At 38.4% G+C, this 17,250-nt stretch overlaps 1 protein-coding gene across 4 annotated transcripts in view; it reads right to left on the bottom strand.

The window, feature by feature from the left end:
- osbpl9 (oxysterol binding protein-like 9) overlaps positions 1 to 17,250 on the bottom strand; it is a 48,794-nt gene that overhangs the window by 24,285 nt on the left and 7,259 nt on the right. For all 4 annotated transcript variants that reach the window (XM_088425799.1, XM_088425801.1, XM_088425802.1 and 1 more), the window contains exon 4: positions 5,782 to 5,858. In XM_088425799.1, coding sequence (XP_088281925.1) covers positions 5,782 to 5,858 — 77 coding nt within the window. The remainder of the gene's footprint in view (positions 1 to 5,781; positions 5,859 to 17,250) is intronic.

Raw genomic sequence — 17,250 nt, 5'->3', positions numbered from 1 at the left:
ATCCTCTTATTCCATATCTTTCTAATTTTCCCATTAATATAGTATGATCTACAGTTTCAAATGTTTTTTTAATCCAGAAAAATACCAACTGTAAATTCTTTTTTATCTATACCAGTGGCAATTTCCACCACTGCCATAGAGGTGGATTTATTTTTCGTTTTTTGTCTGTATGTGAATAAGTATGTGAATATTTTTTCTAGAATTTTTGAGAATTGTGGTAGTAACGATATGGGTCTGTAATTAGTAAATGAATGCTTCTCTCCACATTTATACATTGGAATAATTTTTGCTATTTTCATTATAGATGGAAAGATGCCAGTTTTAAAAGACAGATTACAAATATTTGTAAACAGTAGAAGTACATACTCTATAATATTTTTCGATTACGACTTATCAATTAGCAGTCGGTGGATTTTTATTATTCTTTAATGTTTTACCAAAATTTTATATCTCATATATAAATTTATATTTAATTTATATATATATATATATATATATATATATATATATATATATATATATATATATATATATATATATATATATATATATATATATATATGGGTTACAGCAGTAAGGAACACATTTCATTTTGGAGGGGACTTGTCATTTATAATATTTAATGTTTTCCATGTTTCCTGTGTATTACTTATTTTGCTCCAATAATGCATGATGCATGAGTTCTTGTTTACTTATTCTTATTATATTTACTAATTTATTTTTATATTTTTTATAATTTGATTCAGCATCTTTTGTTCTTTGATTTGTTATTCTGCTAGGTTTTAAGATTACAAGGAAAAGTGAGTTACTATACATTGTACTAACAAAATCAGTTGTCTTTTGAAGACCATTTGGGTTTAACATGTCTATGTTAAAGTTGCCACAAGTATTCTTCTATTCTTATTGTTACAAAGATCAATCATGTCAACTAATTTCTCATTGAAAATAGATAGGCAGGATCGTGGAGTTCTATAAACATAACATCATAACATTCGGAACTTTCTCCATGTAGGTTTCAACTGTCAAGCATTCCATAATATTATCAATAATGTATCTCATGTCTTCAATCTTACAAAAATCTCAGACATTCATCTACATACATTGCTACACCACCTCCTTTTCTGTCCCTCCTATTCATTGTAAATAATTTATAGCCATCCATTTCTCCGTCACTTATTTCCTCATTATCTAGCCAAGTTTCTGAAATAGCTATTATTTGAAATGTATTTATTCTACCATATTTTCCGCCTGAATTTATTTTAAAAAGCTGATGGTGCGCCTTATATATGGATCAATATTGAGATTGGGATTTGTAGATGGGGAATGAACTGATAAAGTAAGCTTTATGTTTCTTTTGTGTGTTTACCATTGAACAAGGTTGGTCATATTGACATTGAGTTATTATGCTATTGAGAGTTTAGAGTTATTATTTGAGTTATTATTGTTATTACTTTGAGTATTACTATATTGTGATTTAAAAAGTTTTAAAAAATGTCATTCATTGAGGGTGCGCCTTATAATCCAGTACACCTTATAGTGCAGAAAATACGGTACTTAGGTATTCTTTAACCTAATGTTTTAACAATAAAATGGTTTGAAGTTTTAATGCTTTATTTTTTGACACAGTTGAATGTGAATTAATCTAAAAGCCCTCAAAGTCATTATCACTGACACGCCAAATAGCTCCTCCCATTTAAATCCCGCACGTCCTCTCCTTCCTGCCCGTCATTTACGCAAACATACTTGTTACTCTTCCACGGGTAATCATGTTCGGATGCGTCCAATTTGTTTGAAATTGAGGTCTTCTGAGATTATTTGCTGATCCTCATACTTGGGATGTTGTTAACCCAAGTGACGATTGTTGTGAGATCAGACCGTGAAAGATTTACCCCCCCCCCCCCCCCCCCCACACACACACACACACACACACACACACACACACACACACCTGTCGACATCCATGCCGGCTTTTTCAAGCACACATCCAAGAGCTGAAGGAGACAAGATGTCTTTACCTTTACATTACGCATCAAAGTGAGCCACAAAAAATATATATATCCATGACAACAAAGACGCAATAAGGCGGGCTCTTGACAAAAGTGCATTTTTCGATGTTCTGTGCAAACACTCCAAAACGAATGCATGCTATATCGAGTTAAAGGTATATAAAATAATATTAAGTCTTGTAAATGACACGATAAAACTTATTTCATCTTCAAATTGATGTTACAGATATGTGAAAAAAAATTGTCTGGTTTTGAGTTATAAGGGTATAAGTCAATCCCCCCCAATATGGGGGTTGAAAATGAGGAAAAAAAACCCACTCATATACAGGGAAATACGGTAGTTGGCATTAACATTAACACAGTTTAACATTAACGTTGGAACATGGGAGTCATTGGTGTAATCTTACATTATAAACTGCTATATATTATAAGTTTCTTTTAACTCACCATGTCTTTGTGGCGAACTGTGACGTGCCTTTTCTTTGTTGTGTTTTTCGTGGCTAGATTGTGCCCACATTCCTTCACTGAAATATCTTTTTCTTACGGGCCCAGTGCAAAGCAAGACCAATGTTTTACTTTTCCTTTCACGAGCATGAATCTACCTGTCTGCTCAAGTGCTTGTGCGTGGCACTGTGCACTCTAGCGGTTGCAGATTTGAAATTGGGGGGTGGGGGACTCTAAGCAAAGTCGCTGAGCAGGCAGAACAACAGGATTTGAACAATATCATTTTGGCCCAAGTCTGTTTTTAGTGAACATTTTCATGAGTCAACTGAAAATGCATACTGACTTCATCACAGTCATTGTTTACCACAACTTGTTTAGTCTAGGTTTTGTCCAGTGAAAATGTGTTGAAATTATTTTTGTTTAGTCTTAGTTCATGATATTAACTCTAGCCACAACAGTACAAAGCGGAAATAACTTTAAAAGGAGCTTAGAAAGCGTCACACACCAAGAGTCAAGTCCTCAAGGCACCAGACTTGACAAACAACACTGATCTCACACCCTCCTCCCCCTTTCGTATTTGTCTTTGCATGCTGCTTGCCCCAACACCACAGTGTAGCCATTTAAGTTGTTGCTGTAATGCATTGTGTTTGTGTGTCTTACTTACAGGACGCAGACATCCAACTGACATGCTGAACTTAACGACAGATAACTTGTCCATCAGGCCATTTCAACCTTGAACAGTACAGTACGTTTCCTCTGTCTCTTGTTTTACTCTGTCATTTTTCTCTTCCGACAGCAAACGAGGCACCCATCTGTTCAAAGTTCGCGTTCTTCCTCCCTCTTGCCTCATCCTCTTTCTGAAGGGAGCCACAAGCACTACTTCACGCTCCACCGCAATATGACAATATGCACTGCAACAACCTTCACAGTGAGTTAGCAGGCTAGTCACACCTGATCCTGGCTTAACTTCTATCAGCGGGACGTTTAGTATGAGACAAACAGCTGAGTTAATTCCGGACCCTCCCCTAGCAGGAGACACTTACCCTAACCTAGGCAATGGAGAAAACACATAGAGCATCAACAAATGCTAATAGGGCAGGGACAAGCAACTCAAATGGTTGCTCCAATTGGCTGAGGCAAGCAAGGGCAGATGTTCGGTTGAGCGAGCAAGCAGCTCTCAGATTGGAAATAGTGGGTAACGTACTGCGATGACAGTATGATAGATAACCTGGAGCAAAAATATCACGGTATCATGGTATTGACATTATAATGGTACATTAAATGCATCATTTTAAAATATTTTTTTAAATAGCAAATTTTTCACATAACAGTCTTATTTTTTAAAAAAAAATATGCAGAATGAACTAAAATAAACATTTAGCATGCTAACAGAAACTAAAGATGTAAATAAAAAAAAAAAATCAAAACAAACCTTCACGGAGCAAAACGGGTTTTGCTCAACAAACATAATCGGCACACACACGGAAATTAAATTGAAATATGCAAGTATAAATATAAAGCACAATACAAAAAAAACTATTTGACAGACACTACCATACTTACTACATAGTACTTACTACACTACCATACATACTACAGTACTTTATGTATCAATAAATACACAATAATTAAAATAACATTATATAAAAAAAATATTAAAAATTGAACAATGACATCAACTTAGAATTGTTGCTTAGCATAGTTATTAAAGAAAACAAAGAAATGAAACACACCTGGACAAAAATGATGGTGCCTCTATAAAAGACTGAACACTAATTGCCCAGAGGGGCATGATTAACTCAAGTGTGTCCTTTAATTGACATCACAGGTGTTTTTAAACTCATAATCAATCAGTCAATTTAAAGGGAGACAAATAGTCATTTTGCTGTTTGGTGAAAAGGTGTAGACCACACTGAACATGGACAACAGAAATCAAAGCAGAGAATTGTCCCAGGACATTCGAAACTAAATTATAGACAAACATCGTACAGGTAAAGGCTACAACACCATCTCAAAGCAGCTAGAAGTTCCTGTGACACAATAGCACATATTATTCAAAGGTTTAAGGTCCACGGGACAGTAGCCAACCTCTCTGGATGAGGCCGCAAGAGGAAAATTGAAGAAAAATTGAAGACGGCTAGTTCGAATAGTATCCAAAGAGCCCACAACAACCGCCAAATAAATTAAAGGTGAACCCTAAGGCCAAGGCCCATCAGTGTCAGATTGCACCATTCGTCGTCGTTTGAGCCAAAGTGGAATTCATGAGAGACAACCAAGGAGGACACCACTGCTGAAAGGAAATCATAAAAAAAGCAAGAGTGGAATTTGCAAAAATACATGTTGACAAGTCACAAAGATTCTGTGAGAATGTCTTTTGAACAGATGGGACAAAACCCGAGTTTTTTGGCGAAGCACATCAACTCCATGTTTGTAGACTCCAAAATGAAGCATATGAAGAAAAGAACACTGTCCCTAATGTGTAACATAGAGGGGGCTCGGTTATGTTTTGGGGCTGCTTTGCTGCATCTGGCACGGGGTGTCTTGAAGTGGTACAAGGAAATTCTGGATAGAAATGTGCTGCCTAGTGTCAGGTACCTTGGTCTCAGTCGCAGGTCATGGGTCTTCCAACAGGACAATGATCCAAAACACACAGCCAAAACCACCCAAGAATGGCTAAGAGAAAAGCGTTGGACAATTCTGAAGTGGCCTTCTATGAGCCCAGATTTGAATCCCATTGAACATCTGTGGAAGGAGCTGAAGCATGCCATTTGGAGAGGACACCCATCAAACCTGAGATATCTGGAGCAGTTTGCTCATGAGGAGTGGGCAAAAATACCTTTTGACAAGGTGCAGAAGTCTCATTGACAAATACAGAAATCGTTTAATTGCGGTGATTGCTTCAAAAGGTTGTTCAACAAAATATTAAGATATGGATACCATCATTATTGTCCAGCCCTATTTCATTAGTTTGTTATTTTTAAATAATCATGTCAATCAACAACTCAAAACTAAAAATAAAATGGATTGTTCAATTTTTAATACATTTTTATTTAACGTTACTTATGTAAGTTTCAAGTGATTTAGTAAGCATTGTGGGTTTTTCCTTTCTTAACTGAGGGGTGCCAAAAATTTTGTCCACGTGTGTAGGGCAATCAGAGAAGAGGTTTGAGAGCTATGGCCCACCAAATTTTGAAACTCAGCAAAAATTTGAACGCTGCCTTCCTTTGACCTTTTATATCTTTCGTAAAAGATACGTTCACATAAATTAAAGGATCGACAACACAAACATGCACAGGTGAATATTTATACAAACACATGCATAGTTTCCTACCCGGTGCTGGAGGGTGTGCCGCAGGATGGTTCCCTCTAAGGCGTGGATCCACTTCTCTCGCTCGTCTGCATCTCTGGCTGAGGGCACAAGCATAGACACGCCCAGTGAGCCATATATTAGACACTTGAAACAGTGAAACTCTGAAAACAGTAGTTAGTGATGAGAATATAAAAATACATACAGTTTTAGGATTGTGTTTAAATTCTACATGAGTCATATGCTTGAAATGTTTACATCTGGTTGAATAAGCGAGACTAAGCTTCATTGCGCACGTAGGCAGGCAGGCAGGCACATGAGGACGGACGGACACACACACACACACACAGATCAGTGACTCAAAACAAACCAATAAAACGTGTATGAGAAGGTATAAGAGACATACAGTGGTATCTCTACTTACTAATGCCTTTTAAGAAAAATTCAGGTTGCGAAATGCCTCTGCAGACATATTGTCTCTAATAACGAGAGAAGATTTAAGATACTTAAGTAGACATTGTTGGCATATGAAACACGAGATATCAGCGCTCACGCCAACAAGACTGCAATGTAATAAAGTTAGCACAACCCATGATGTCTCCCCTCTTTCTTAGTTTGTGATGCATTTTTATAATTTATTTGCATGATCCCAAAATCGCTAAAAGTAAAAACGTCCAAATTAAACAACCTAAAAAGAAGAGTCTCTCTCTCTCTCTCTCTCTCTCCCTACCTTTTTCCTTCTCTCTCCCTGCCTCGCTCAACACATCAGCATCATCTCAAGGCGGTTAACTAATGTATTTTTCGGACTATAAGCTGCTGCTTTTTCATCATGATTTGAGCCCTGCGGCTTATAGTCCAGTGTGGTTTAGCTGCTGTTTTTTTCCCACCGGTCAAGCAAATGTGTGTACAAGGAGTCCGTTTATAGAACAATTATGAAATAGAACTGAAAAGGTGTGAATAAAGGACTGTCCTCAAAAAGAGTTTTAAAATATATTAAATATATTTTAAAAAATGTATTAAGATTTTGTATAAAAGTTTGTGACGTGTAAATTTGATATATGTTATACAATAAATATGATTGTGTTTATAAATGTATGATTGTATGTAATATTTATTTACAGCGTGTGCAATGTTCACTAAATAATGTACAATTAAAAAAAAACAATAAAACAACAGGAGACAGAATGCTCTAGAAGTATTGATTTCGAGTTTGAACTGCAGTATTCTGTTGGTTATATCCATTCATCCCTTTTCTATAAATATAATGTTGGGACTAAATATAAAGGCATGTTCAGTCTATTAAAGAGAGGATGTTGCTGTTGGCAGATGATAAAAAAAAAAAAAAAAAAAAAATATATATATATATATATATAAAGAAAATTAAAAAAATTCATATTACCACCAAATAGTCCAGCTTATAGTCCAGTGCGGTTTATCCGTGGCCAAAGATGTTTTTTTGTTTGTTTGTTTTTTTGCTCAATTTTTGCTGCTGCGGCTTATATGCTGTTGCGGCTTATAGTCTGGAAAATATGGTACACTTAAATTGTCAACTCCTACAATTAATATGATAAATTTAAAGGGTATGGGAGTTTTTTTTTTTTTTTTAAATTCTAGACATGATACATTTTGATTATTATGCACTCATGTAATTCTAATATGTGTTTGTTCCCATTTTTGATGCAATTTTATAATTTAATAATAATATTCATTTAAAAGGTTTTAGAACATATTGGGGGGCGTGAACAGACTAGGCTATTTAGGTGTAAAAAGCACCCCTACTTATGAAAGACATTACAAAATTACTTCTGGAACAAATTAATTTCGTAAGTAGAAGTTCCACTGTATACAGAAGTTTAAGGGGAACTCATGTAATATTGTTCCTTTAGAGTATGTTTGACTGAGTTTGAACAATCGATTAATCAACAACTAATCAATTAACAAATAATAAACAATTATTGATAAATTGATTAAATCATTTGGATAACTTTTTTCAAAATCAGAATCAAAATAAAATGTTCTGCTTTTAATTTCAAGAACAATGATCAACATTTTTGCCTATGGCATGCTACGGACCAAACCTATAACAATCATAATAAATTTTGCAGTGCTAATTTGATGCAATCCCCAGTTTTTGAATAAAGGAACAAAACAAAATTCAAAACATTTAAAAAAAATCTTACACATAGATCATAGTTCAGTTGATAAAATAAGACTGATTAATCCATTATTAAACTTTAGTTCGTCACAACCCTAACCCAGTTGCATTGCAATTTTTTTTATTTGAGAAAAAAACGAACACAAAAATACATCTGGCACTAACTGCGTGGGAGATATTTCTATTTAGGAAGTCAGAACATAGAGCATCAAGATTTCAGTTTAAACTGCTTAGTCTCTGCTGTCCCTTTTCTGTCCAAAATACATGTGAATTATTTATCCCCGCCCTTTTCACACCTTCATTTTTCCACCAGCTGATGTTTGTGTGTCAAGACCAACACTGTGGTGCAGTGGACAGTGCAGCATTTTAGGGGGAAAATAAATTCTGGTAGGAAAATACTGGGAGGGGGATTGAAAACAGACCATTGAAATTTGGGGGTTTAGATGTTGTCTAGCTATTGACAAAATTGGACGGAGAAGACAGGAAGGATGGTGACAGTAGATAGAAGGAGGTGAATGAGAGCAGAGGAAAGGGGGATGCTAAAAGGCTCTCAGATAACTGAGGCACGGCCAGAGGAGAAGAGCTGATTAATAATGGATGCTCCTTCAAATAAAAGCACAGTAGAGACCGAGACACAATCGAAGCTGGCACGGCAGCGGAATAACAACTACACTTCCGCTTATAACATCGGCCGTCTTGGAGGCATAGTGCATTAAAAAAAAATAAAAAATAAAATAAAATATATAAATAAATAATAGAGTTAACGTTATATTCTCCTAGTGGTCTGTACGTGATCACATGAGTGGTAGTTTAAAAATATGCAAACTGAAAAAAATCTATAAAGATAAAATACAGTACATTCCTAATAGTGTGGAACAAGACAATCTAAAATCCAAAGACCAGGATCACTTTACAGCAATTGAGGAATCTCAGAACAACATCCTGTGCATAATATCTCCAAGCTAAAAGCCTGTCTAATGTGCACCACATAACCTGTGCTAATTTTCCACTTCTTTCTTCTGCAGGACAAGGGATGTCTTAATGCCAGTCTGGTCATGAGATATCGGTCATCATCAAAACCCGGGATGGACGTTGGACCAGGTTAAAAAAAAAAGTATGATTATTTAAAAGAGTTATGATTATTTTTAAGAATATTATTCTTTAAGGCGCAAAAGATCATCTCAAAAAACCACAGACTAGATGAGATTGAATCATCAGCATCTCTGCAAAGACGTAAAACAATGTTAATATAGCTAGTTAATATGACGTTCTGTCAACGACTGTTACACAGGCATTGTTCCCTATAATTTTCTGAGCTTTTACAAAAATTCACTGGGATCATCAGACAAGCACATGGTAACCAAACAGGACCACACATGTCCAAAACCTGAAATCAGGTATGTTACAATAAAATTCAAGCCACATATACTGCATATCAAAAAAGATTGAGAGATTTCTACCACGAGTAAAATGAGCCAGTTTGGAACAATCAGTTATGGATTAAAGATTATGTGCTCCCTTTATGTTGTGAAGACAAAGGAAAAGACAAAGTCAAGCCAGCCTTATTTTTTTTCATCCTCGGCATTTGGAAAAGTTCTGCCGATGAGCAGCGGCACGTCACCTTTAGTGAGCTGTTATTTTACATTAGTATGCAGATTTCAAATAACGTTTTTTGTTGTTTTTTTTAAAAATTGATCTCACGATTGAATTTAACCTACAGTAGCGAGTCTAGTGCCTGAACAGAGAGCTGGGTGTAGCATGTGAGAGAATGGGCGAACAAGTGAGAGAGTGCGAAGGACGAGGCGCGTATAAGTGGTGGCAGCGAAGCGTGCACATCAATGTTGGCCAGATGTGCTGCTAGTCTGCGGCTAATTCCCATCATGCCGAGGATGAAAGAAATTAGGGGCGCCTGGTCTGACTTCCCCTTTTCAAGAGGAGGCTGGCTCGACGGCAGTACTATTCTGGCATCTTTGTTCACAATCATCTCGTTTACCTTGATTGTAAGTCGTTTGCTTCCTTTAAAGAGGTTGTAACTTGAGTGCAATGTACATGATCAATCGTTTACGTCACCTACAGTATGCTTAAAGACAGGCTAATAGCTACTGGCTATACAACTATTGAACTTGCTATGCGAATCAACCTGGCTGAAAAGCCTAACATTCTAAAATTTAACTGTGGAAAAAGAAACATAAAAATTGGAGCCCTTTCAAAATAACTCCACATAATTTGCTGTTATTGTTAAAAAAAAAAAGGGTTGTCAAAATGATTATCCTATTTTTTTTAAATAAAAACTGCATATACAGACCTAAATTAATTTTTGGATTTTTGATTCATAAATTAAAATTGAATAAACACAAAGTACACATACACTCCTCCTCCCTTACTTCCTTGAGGGAAAACTTAATAAATGATACCAAAAGAGGGAAAAGACTAAATGGACTGTAAAGAATACAGACCAATAACTGTCAGCCAGTTCACTCTCCCACATCCGCCGGTCTCACCATATTTCTTTCAATGAGCCTAATCACCACCAGTTTCAACCAATTACCCCCCACACTGCATATGAGCTTCTTGTTACTGCTTCCTGTTTTCAGATTGTCTTCAGTTTTGAGCTTTCTCCCATACCTCTCAGACAGACATCCTGGCTCTCGACTGCCTGCCCTCGAAAATTCAAACTCCTAATCTCCCAGTTAGAAGACCTGACGAAGATTCCTCCTACCCGTGATCAGTTTACCTGCCCTGGCTTGGCTCCATCCGTTTGTCCCTTGTCCACTGAGCACATGTGTGAAAGCCAGCCTCAGCTGCCCACCTGCCTTTTCCGTTTGCCTACAATAAACCAATTCCTCATCCTCCTTGCCTATCTCTGCGTACTCTTTGGTCCAGTCTTTCATTGTGATAGTAAAATCAGGCCAATCATTAGCCCAGCACGCAGGCCCTCTGAACTGAACTGCTTGGAAAAAGTGGAGGAGGTGTTGGATCATCAGTCTCCCCATAATGCCATTATCACCATTTGGTGGACTCTGGGGCAGATGCCTGCATCATGAGCACGGAGCAAGCAGGTATCACAATTACACCCTTGCCAAAACCACACTCAGCCAATCCTTGGATGAGTGCCCCCGAGGTGTGATCACCCACACTTCAAGCCCTCCCTTACTAAGCACTCACCAGGTAACCACCACAAGACCATCCAGATCTGTTTCCTTGTCTATCCTTGCGCCCCAACAATCCACACATTCAGTGGGAGACGGGAGTCATTTTTGGCTGGGCCTGTCCCCAGCCTGTCATCAAACCAGCCTCCAACGACCATTAGTTCCAGAACCCAGCACAAACTCGCTAGCCCAGTCGAACATCTCAGGGGTTCTACCCTAATACCACAAACTTCCCCTGTCTCCTGGTCTTCAACAAGCTCTGAGCCACATCCTTGCCTCCTCATTAGCCCTATGACTTCCACTGATGACAACGGCCAAAGGCAGCCTGTATTCAGTGTCGGGTCCTCAACAACAAGTAATGGAGAAATGTATTATTGACTCCAGAACAGCAGAAAATAACTACCCCTCATCTTCTTCTCCTGAAGCTGGTATCTTTGTGGATTACAAGGAGCATACTCTCCAACAGTATACTGACGAGAAAGGTTTCAATGACATTACAGTAAAGAAGAAATTGCCTCTTCCACTGATGACTTAAGGTTTCATGAGTCTCAAAGATTCCTCATTTTTCACCAAACTAAAGCTTTGCATGACTACCACTTAATCCAGATCCGTGAAGGAGACAAGAGGAGGACACTGTTCAATACTTTAATTGGAAAAAATTAGTATTTTGATTTTGCTCTTTGGGGTCACCAACACCTAGCTGTTTTCCAGGCTGTGATCATTAATGTTCTAAGACACATACTATAATTCCCCAAGTATAGGGACTTACGTTTTTTTTCCCCCAAAAAATGAAGGCCAAATTATGGGTGCCTCCTATAAACTACAACCTAGATTATTTTTCCCCACATCATTTGAGATGCATCAGTCAACAACATAAGCTGAGTAATGATGTACAGATGTGTTTTTCTTTATCAGAAGTATTCCTATCTATGGTAATTATGGCAATGGGACACACTAGACAAGAGGCACTCAGTGACCTAACAGCCAGTGCCTTAATAGCAGCTAAAGTAACAAGTAGGTTGCTAGCCAAGGTTTTGACCCTAACCCTAACCAGAATAAACAAAGCGAGCAGACTGAATCAGCGTCTGAGTCCTTCCTCGTTTACACACAGGAATATCACAGTAGCTTTTAAGAACAACATGATTCTTGTAGCAGACCAGGTTAGCGACTGTGAGGGAGCCACAAGGTTTGTGATAACAGGGTAATGGCCCTCACATGTCGGCCTAGAGCAGAGCCCATAGCCGCTCAAACAGCATAACAGCACTCCATGAAAAACGTCTCAATACTCTGCGAGGAGCCTCCACATTCACTCATTCACCTGCAAATCGCACACAGCTGTTACAGAAGGCACCATACCCACAACAAATATTTATCTTACGGATAAGATTAAACGAAAATATGTTGAAATTACAAAGATGAAATATTTTCTATTTTGCTCAAATGTTTCCATTGTTGCCAAACTGTTGCAGCATTCTATAAAGGGTAACATAAAATACCAGAATTACCGGAAAAATACCGGAGAGACATTCCAGTGTTTCCTTGGGTTTGCACATTTTTCCAGACATTTTGTCTGCAATAACCGTATGGTGGCAGCTCCACTGACCACCCTCAACAGCTCTAAAATCGGCTAGGTGGACATCAGGTCGATGCAATCTTTAAATCTCAAGACAAAATTTTTTTGGCACCCATTCTACAGATGCCGGATTCTGACCAGCAGTTGGTTGCGGAGGTGGATGCCTCAGAAATCGGGGGCATGGGCATCCTGTTCCAGTTGTTGTTGAAGGACAGAAAACTCCATCCATACGCCTTCTTCTCCTACCATTTACTGCAGAAAGACACTGTGATATCAGCAACCACGAGCTGCTGGCAGTCAAGATGGCCCTGAAGGAGTCCTGCCATTGACTGGAGGGGACCAAGGTCCCATTTCTCTTGTGGGCTGACCACAAGAATCCTGAGGACATCAGTTCGACAAAAAGACTCGGCTTGCCCATTTCTTTAAAAGATTTGATTTCATCCTCTTTGACCGCCCTGTTTCCGGCATTATAACCTGATGCCCTTTCTCGACAGTTTCAGAAAAAAGATTGCCCGATGCGTGAACTGGATTTTATCCTGCCTTCTCCGTGTGTCATCACCACAGAGACCTGGGTGTAGAGAGAGGTTGTAGAGAGGGTAAAGATGGCTGCTAGAGATCATCTCAACCCAAGCATCTGCCCAAATTGCTTGTTTGTAACCGATGCCCTCCATTTGGAGATCCTACTGTGGATGCAGTCATTGAAAGTGACCTGTCATCCGAGGGTGAAATGGACCATAGATGTCCCCTGGCAGCGGTTCTGGTTGCCCACCTTGGACAAAGACAACCGTGAATTCATCAAACGCTGTCCAGTCTACAACCAACACAAGAAAATCTCACGGAGAGCTACCTGCTCTTGACCCTGCCTGTCCTTGACAACCCAAATGTGCATTTCTCTGGTAAGGAGAGACTGCCTTCTGGAGGCACAGTCACCAGCTCGGACAAGACTGCCCAGGCAATCAGTCAATCAGCTCATAGACACTCCTACAAGACACGTGATTGGCTCCCCAGTGGGACATTAACCAATGAGGACAGGAGTTGTAATCCAAACCTGCCCTTATTGGTCACGGATTTCACTTTTCGCAGGGTGGGTTTTTTTTAACCAAAAAAAAAAAGAGGGAACACAGTAGTTCAATATGCACAAAGGTAAAAAATTGGGAGCTTAGCAGCATTATGTCAAAATCCTGGGCTAAGCAAGCATGCCTTTAATAGGCAATTGCAGCTCAGAAACATATTTTTTAAGATGACAGGTCATGACCCAAGTAGATCCACCATAGATTGTTCACACATTAATAGATTCTTATGATTCAGAGAACAACAAAGGTCCAATAAGCAAATTAACTACAGTATACCATGATATAATTTCATTATGTCCAAAACGGATTATGTGAAAAAAAAAAAATCGCTGGGGGAAAAGTACAGAACGGTGAAATAAGACAGACACAAGGAAAGGACACAATCTTCTTCCGCTGTTTCCTGGACTTGGAAGGACTTCTGGAAAAAACTTAATTCACTATTTTATTATGACCAAAAAAATTTCTTCACAGATTAACACAAAACTGGGATCCTGGCGGGAATCAGGGGAGACAATGGCTGATCATGTTCATATTTTTTGGTCCTGTTCAGTCATTAAGACCTTTTGGAGAGGTGCTGATGAGAACGTTTCCAGGTTTCTGCCTTTTGATGTGTGTGTATCATTCTCAGTTCTATACCAAGGATTTATAAAAGAAAGAGTGGATAAGTGTTATATGATCGGTTTATTTGTTTGAAAGTGCTACTAGATGTACGGGACAATGCGCTACCAATCAAGCCACGGTATTATAGTCAATACCATATGTTGTGAGGAGGTTGGCTAATCCTTCAAAATAAACTGTACTTATGGTACAAGTAACATGACACTAATAGCCTTTTGTACGCTTTTTGTTGTTGTTTTTTTTAAGTTCTTCAAAGAAGCATATTCACGACAGCACTCTGTCATTTTGATAATGTTTGGTTCCCAGAGTGAGTAGGCTGCAATGTGAGCAACACGGTGCTCTTCATAATCAATTACGTTCACCAAAATAGCTAGACGGTCGACTGGTAGACAGGCAATGCATTAAGCACCCCTGGCTTTCTTCACCTTTTCTTACTTCATATGCCCTCAAAAATATCTGGGTGAAAAATAATGGAAGATCTGTTCAGTATTAAAAATTGTATAATATCAGAATCGGTATGATAACTTTGAGTAAAAATATCACGGTATCAGGGTATAATTTATTGAAATTTATGTTCAAAATATAACGTTTTTTATTTTTTGTGAAATAGACATTTTTCTACCTTATGAAAAGTTTTATTTTAAACAAGATATATAATACAGCATTTGTGACAATGTTACATGGTAAATTAAAATATGTAAATACAGTAGACCCCCGGTTTACGAGTTTAATCTGTTCCGCGGTTGGGATTATAACGCGAATTCACCATAGCGGGTAATCCAAATCGACGCATTAGCAGTTAATTAATTAATTAGCTAACGCGTGTAAAACCCCAAGTAAAACCATCAAAATTGTATATACATATTAAAAATTGGTATCAAAACAGTATAGTAAGTGCTACTTATATATAATATACATGCATACAATTGAATAACATGATAAATAAAAAATATATAAAGGATTTATTTACCTTTGAGTGATGCTTGTTATGGCCATATTTCCTTGTAAGGGTAGCCTAGGTTAGGCTAGCTAAGCTTTCTTTGTATTCCTTGTTATCTCCAGCTTTGTTTACATATAAATAATATTCTTACTTCTCTCTTTAACATCACTTGCAATCTTGGGACTCATGGATAACCAATTCAAGTTTGAATTAAGCACTAAAATGCATAATAAATACGATATTGAAACCACTCTCACACTGGATCAAGTCTTTGGACAGCTATCTTTGTGACCCCGTGCACGGACCAATAGCAGACCAGCATCTTTGTGACCCCGTCACGCTGACCAATAGCAGACCAGTATCTTAGGTAGTCGAGACGCAGACAAATAGCAGACCAGCATTGTAGTGACGCGTTACAGTGGAGGCAGTTTGACGCCAACAGAAAATAAGAGCAATCCCAGAAAAACACCTCAAGAGGGAGGCAAAAAAACAAACACAACCAACTCCACAGGTCATGACAGTTGATGTTAATCATAAAGTGGGATAAGTGCCTTAAAGAGGGGATGAAAAAACTCAGTATTCCGCATCATAATAGGAAAAAAAAACGTAAGGCAGGGATGCTGTAACCCGGGGGTCCACTGTATAGTCAAACAAACAGGTTTCGTTCTCCCTCGCCCTCTCTCTCGCTCTCTCTCTCTCTTTCTCTAGCACACTCACTGCAAGCTCGTAGCTTACGCGCAATGTCGCCTTCTCATTTTTGGAAGCCGAAAACTTCCCAGTCAGTCGACTTTGTTTGTTTGGATGGGGGGGGGGGGAGTTTGATATAATGCTCACGTGCTACCTCGGGCAACATCACATAAAATGTGAAAATACTATAAACATGTTAGCCACATTACCCGCGGTAGTTAGCTGCAATTGCTCGTTAAGGCAGGCGACGGGCGAAGGAGGGAAAAAAAAAAAAACTGACTAGTTTTCAGAAATTTGAACAATTACTTTCAAAATCGAGATGATTGCCAGAACCTATCCTCATTAAAAGATGAAAACCTATAAATGTTTGGGTGGTTTTAGTTAAAGGAGACACTTGCTTCATCTGTGTGATTTTAACAAAGATCAGATCACATTTGATGGTGATTTCATTCGGAATGTGAGAAGTTCCAAAAGGTTCAGATACTTTTTCATACCACTGTAGCTCTCACTTTCAAAAAGGTTGGTGACTGTTGGTTCAAATGATTTTTGTATTATTCCTATTATCCAATATCCTAAACCACTTTATGATGGTTTTTATATTTAAATTTATTTTTGTTTTTGGATTGGTATTTTTTCTGTGTAGAGTATTTGTTGATTGGGTATGACTTTTTTCTTTAAAGTCTACTTTCACAGTCAACCAACAAATGTGGATATGTAAAATTGCACACAGACCCTTATCACACCTAAGAAAAAAAATCCACCTTGCATAGCTCAGAAATACCCTTGAACTCCAGCAACATAATGAATCCGCCAAGCAACACCCAACATGCCAATCTGAACAATAAATCACAGATAGCACGTTATCAACAACCTCTCCTATTTGCCTGGAGTTTAAATGCATGTGGACCTAGCCTGGGGCGGTTTTCTCCTTACCCTTCCGTTTGTAGAACCACAGCATACAGCTTCGGAACACAGACATGAGAGAGGGCATGGAGGAGGTGAGAAAGGTGGAGGGCCCATGGACTGTGGCGGTGTGGTTGTTGGTGGTGAAATGGTAGGTGAGGTAGAGGGATGGAAGAACGGATGTGAAGTAAACGGGGTCTGCTGCTAGCTCAAAACCTGATGGTGTGATACAAGAAAAAGTGCCTGTGGCGTGCTTGACTGAAGAACAGGGAAAGGTTAGCGCGACTAGGAGGTGTCAGTGGAATGGGGGTGATGCAGTTGCCCGAAGCCAATCCTGCCTCTATAGTCAGACAGGATGGTTGACACTGTGCCAGCGGTGGCAGGCCTCTGGTGAA

Source organism: Hippichthys cyanospilos, chromosome 10 (assembly GCF_059441005.1).
Source record: "Hippichthys cyanospilos isolate Australia breed blue-spotted pipefish chromosome 10, RoL_Hcya_1.0, whole genome shotgun sequence".
Lineage (NCBI taxonomy): Eukaryota > Metazoa > Chordata > Actinopteri > Syngnathiformes > Syngnathidae > Hippichthys > Hippichthys cyanospilos.
Note: the sequence above shows the minus strand (reverse complement) of the source record. Positions and strands in the feature narration are given on the sequence as shown.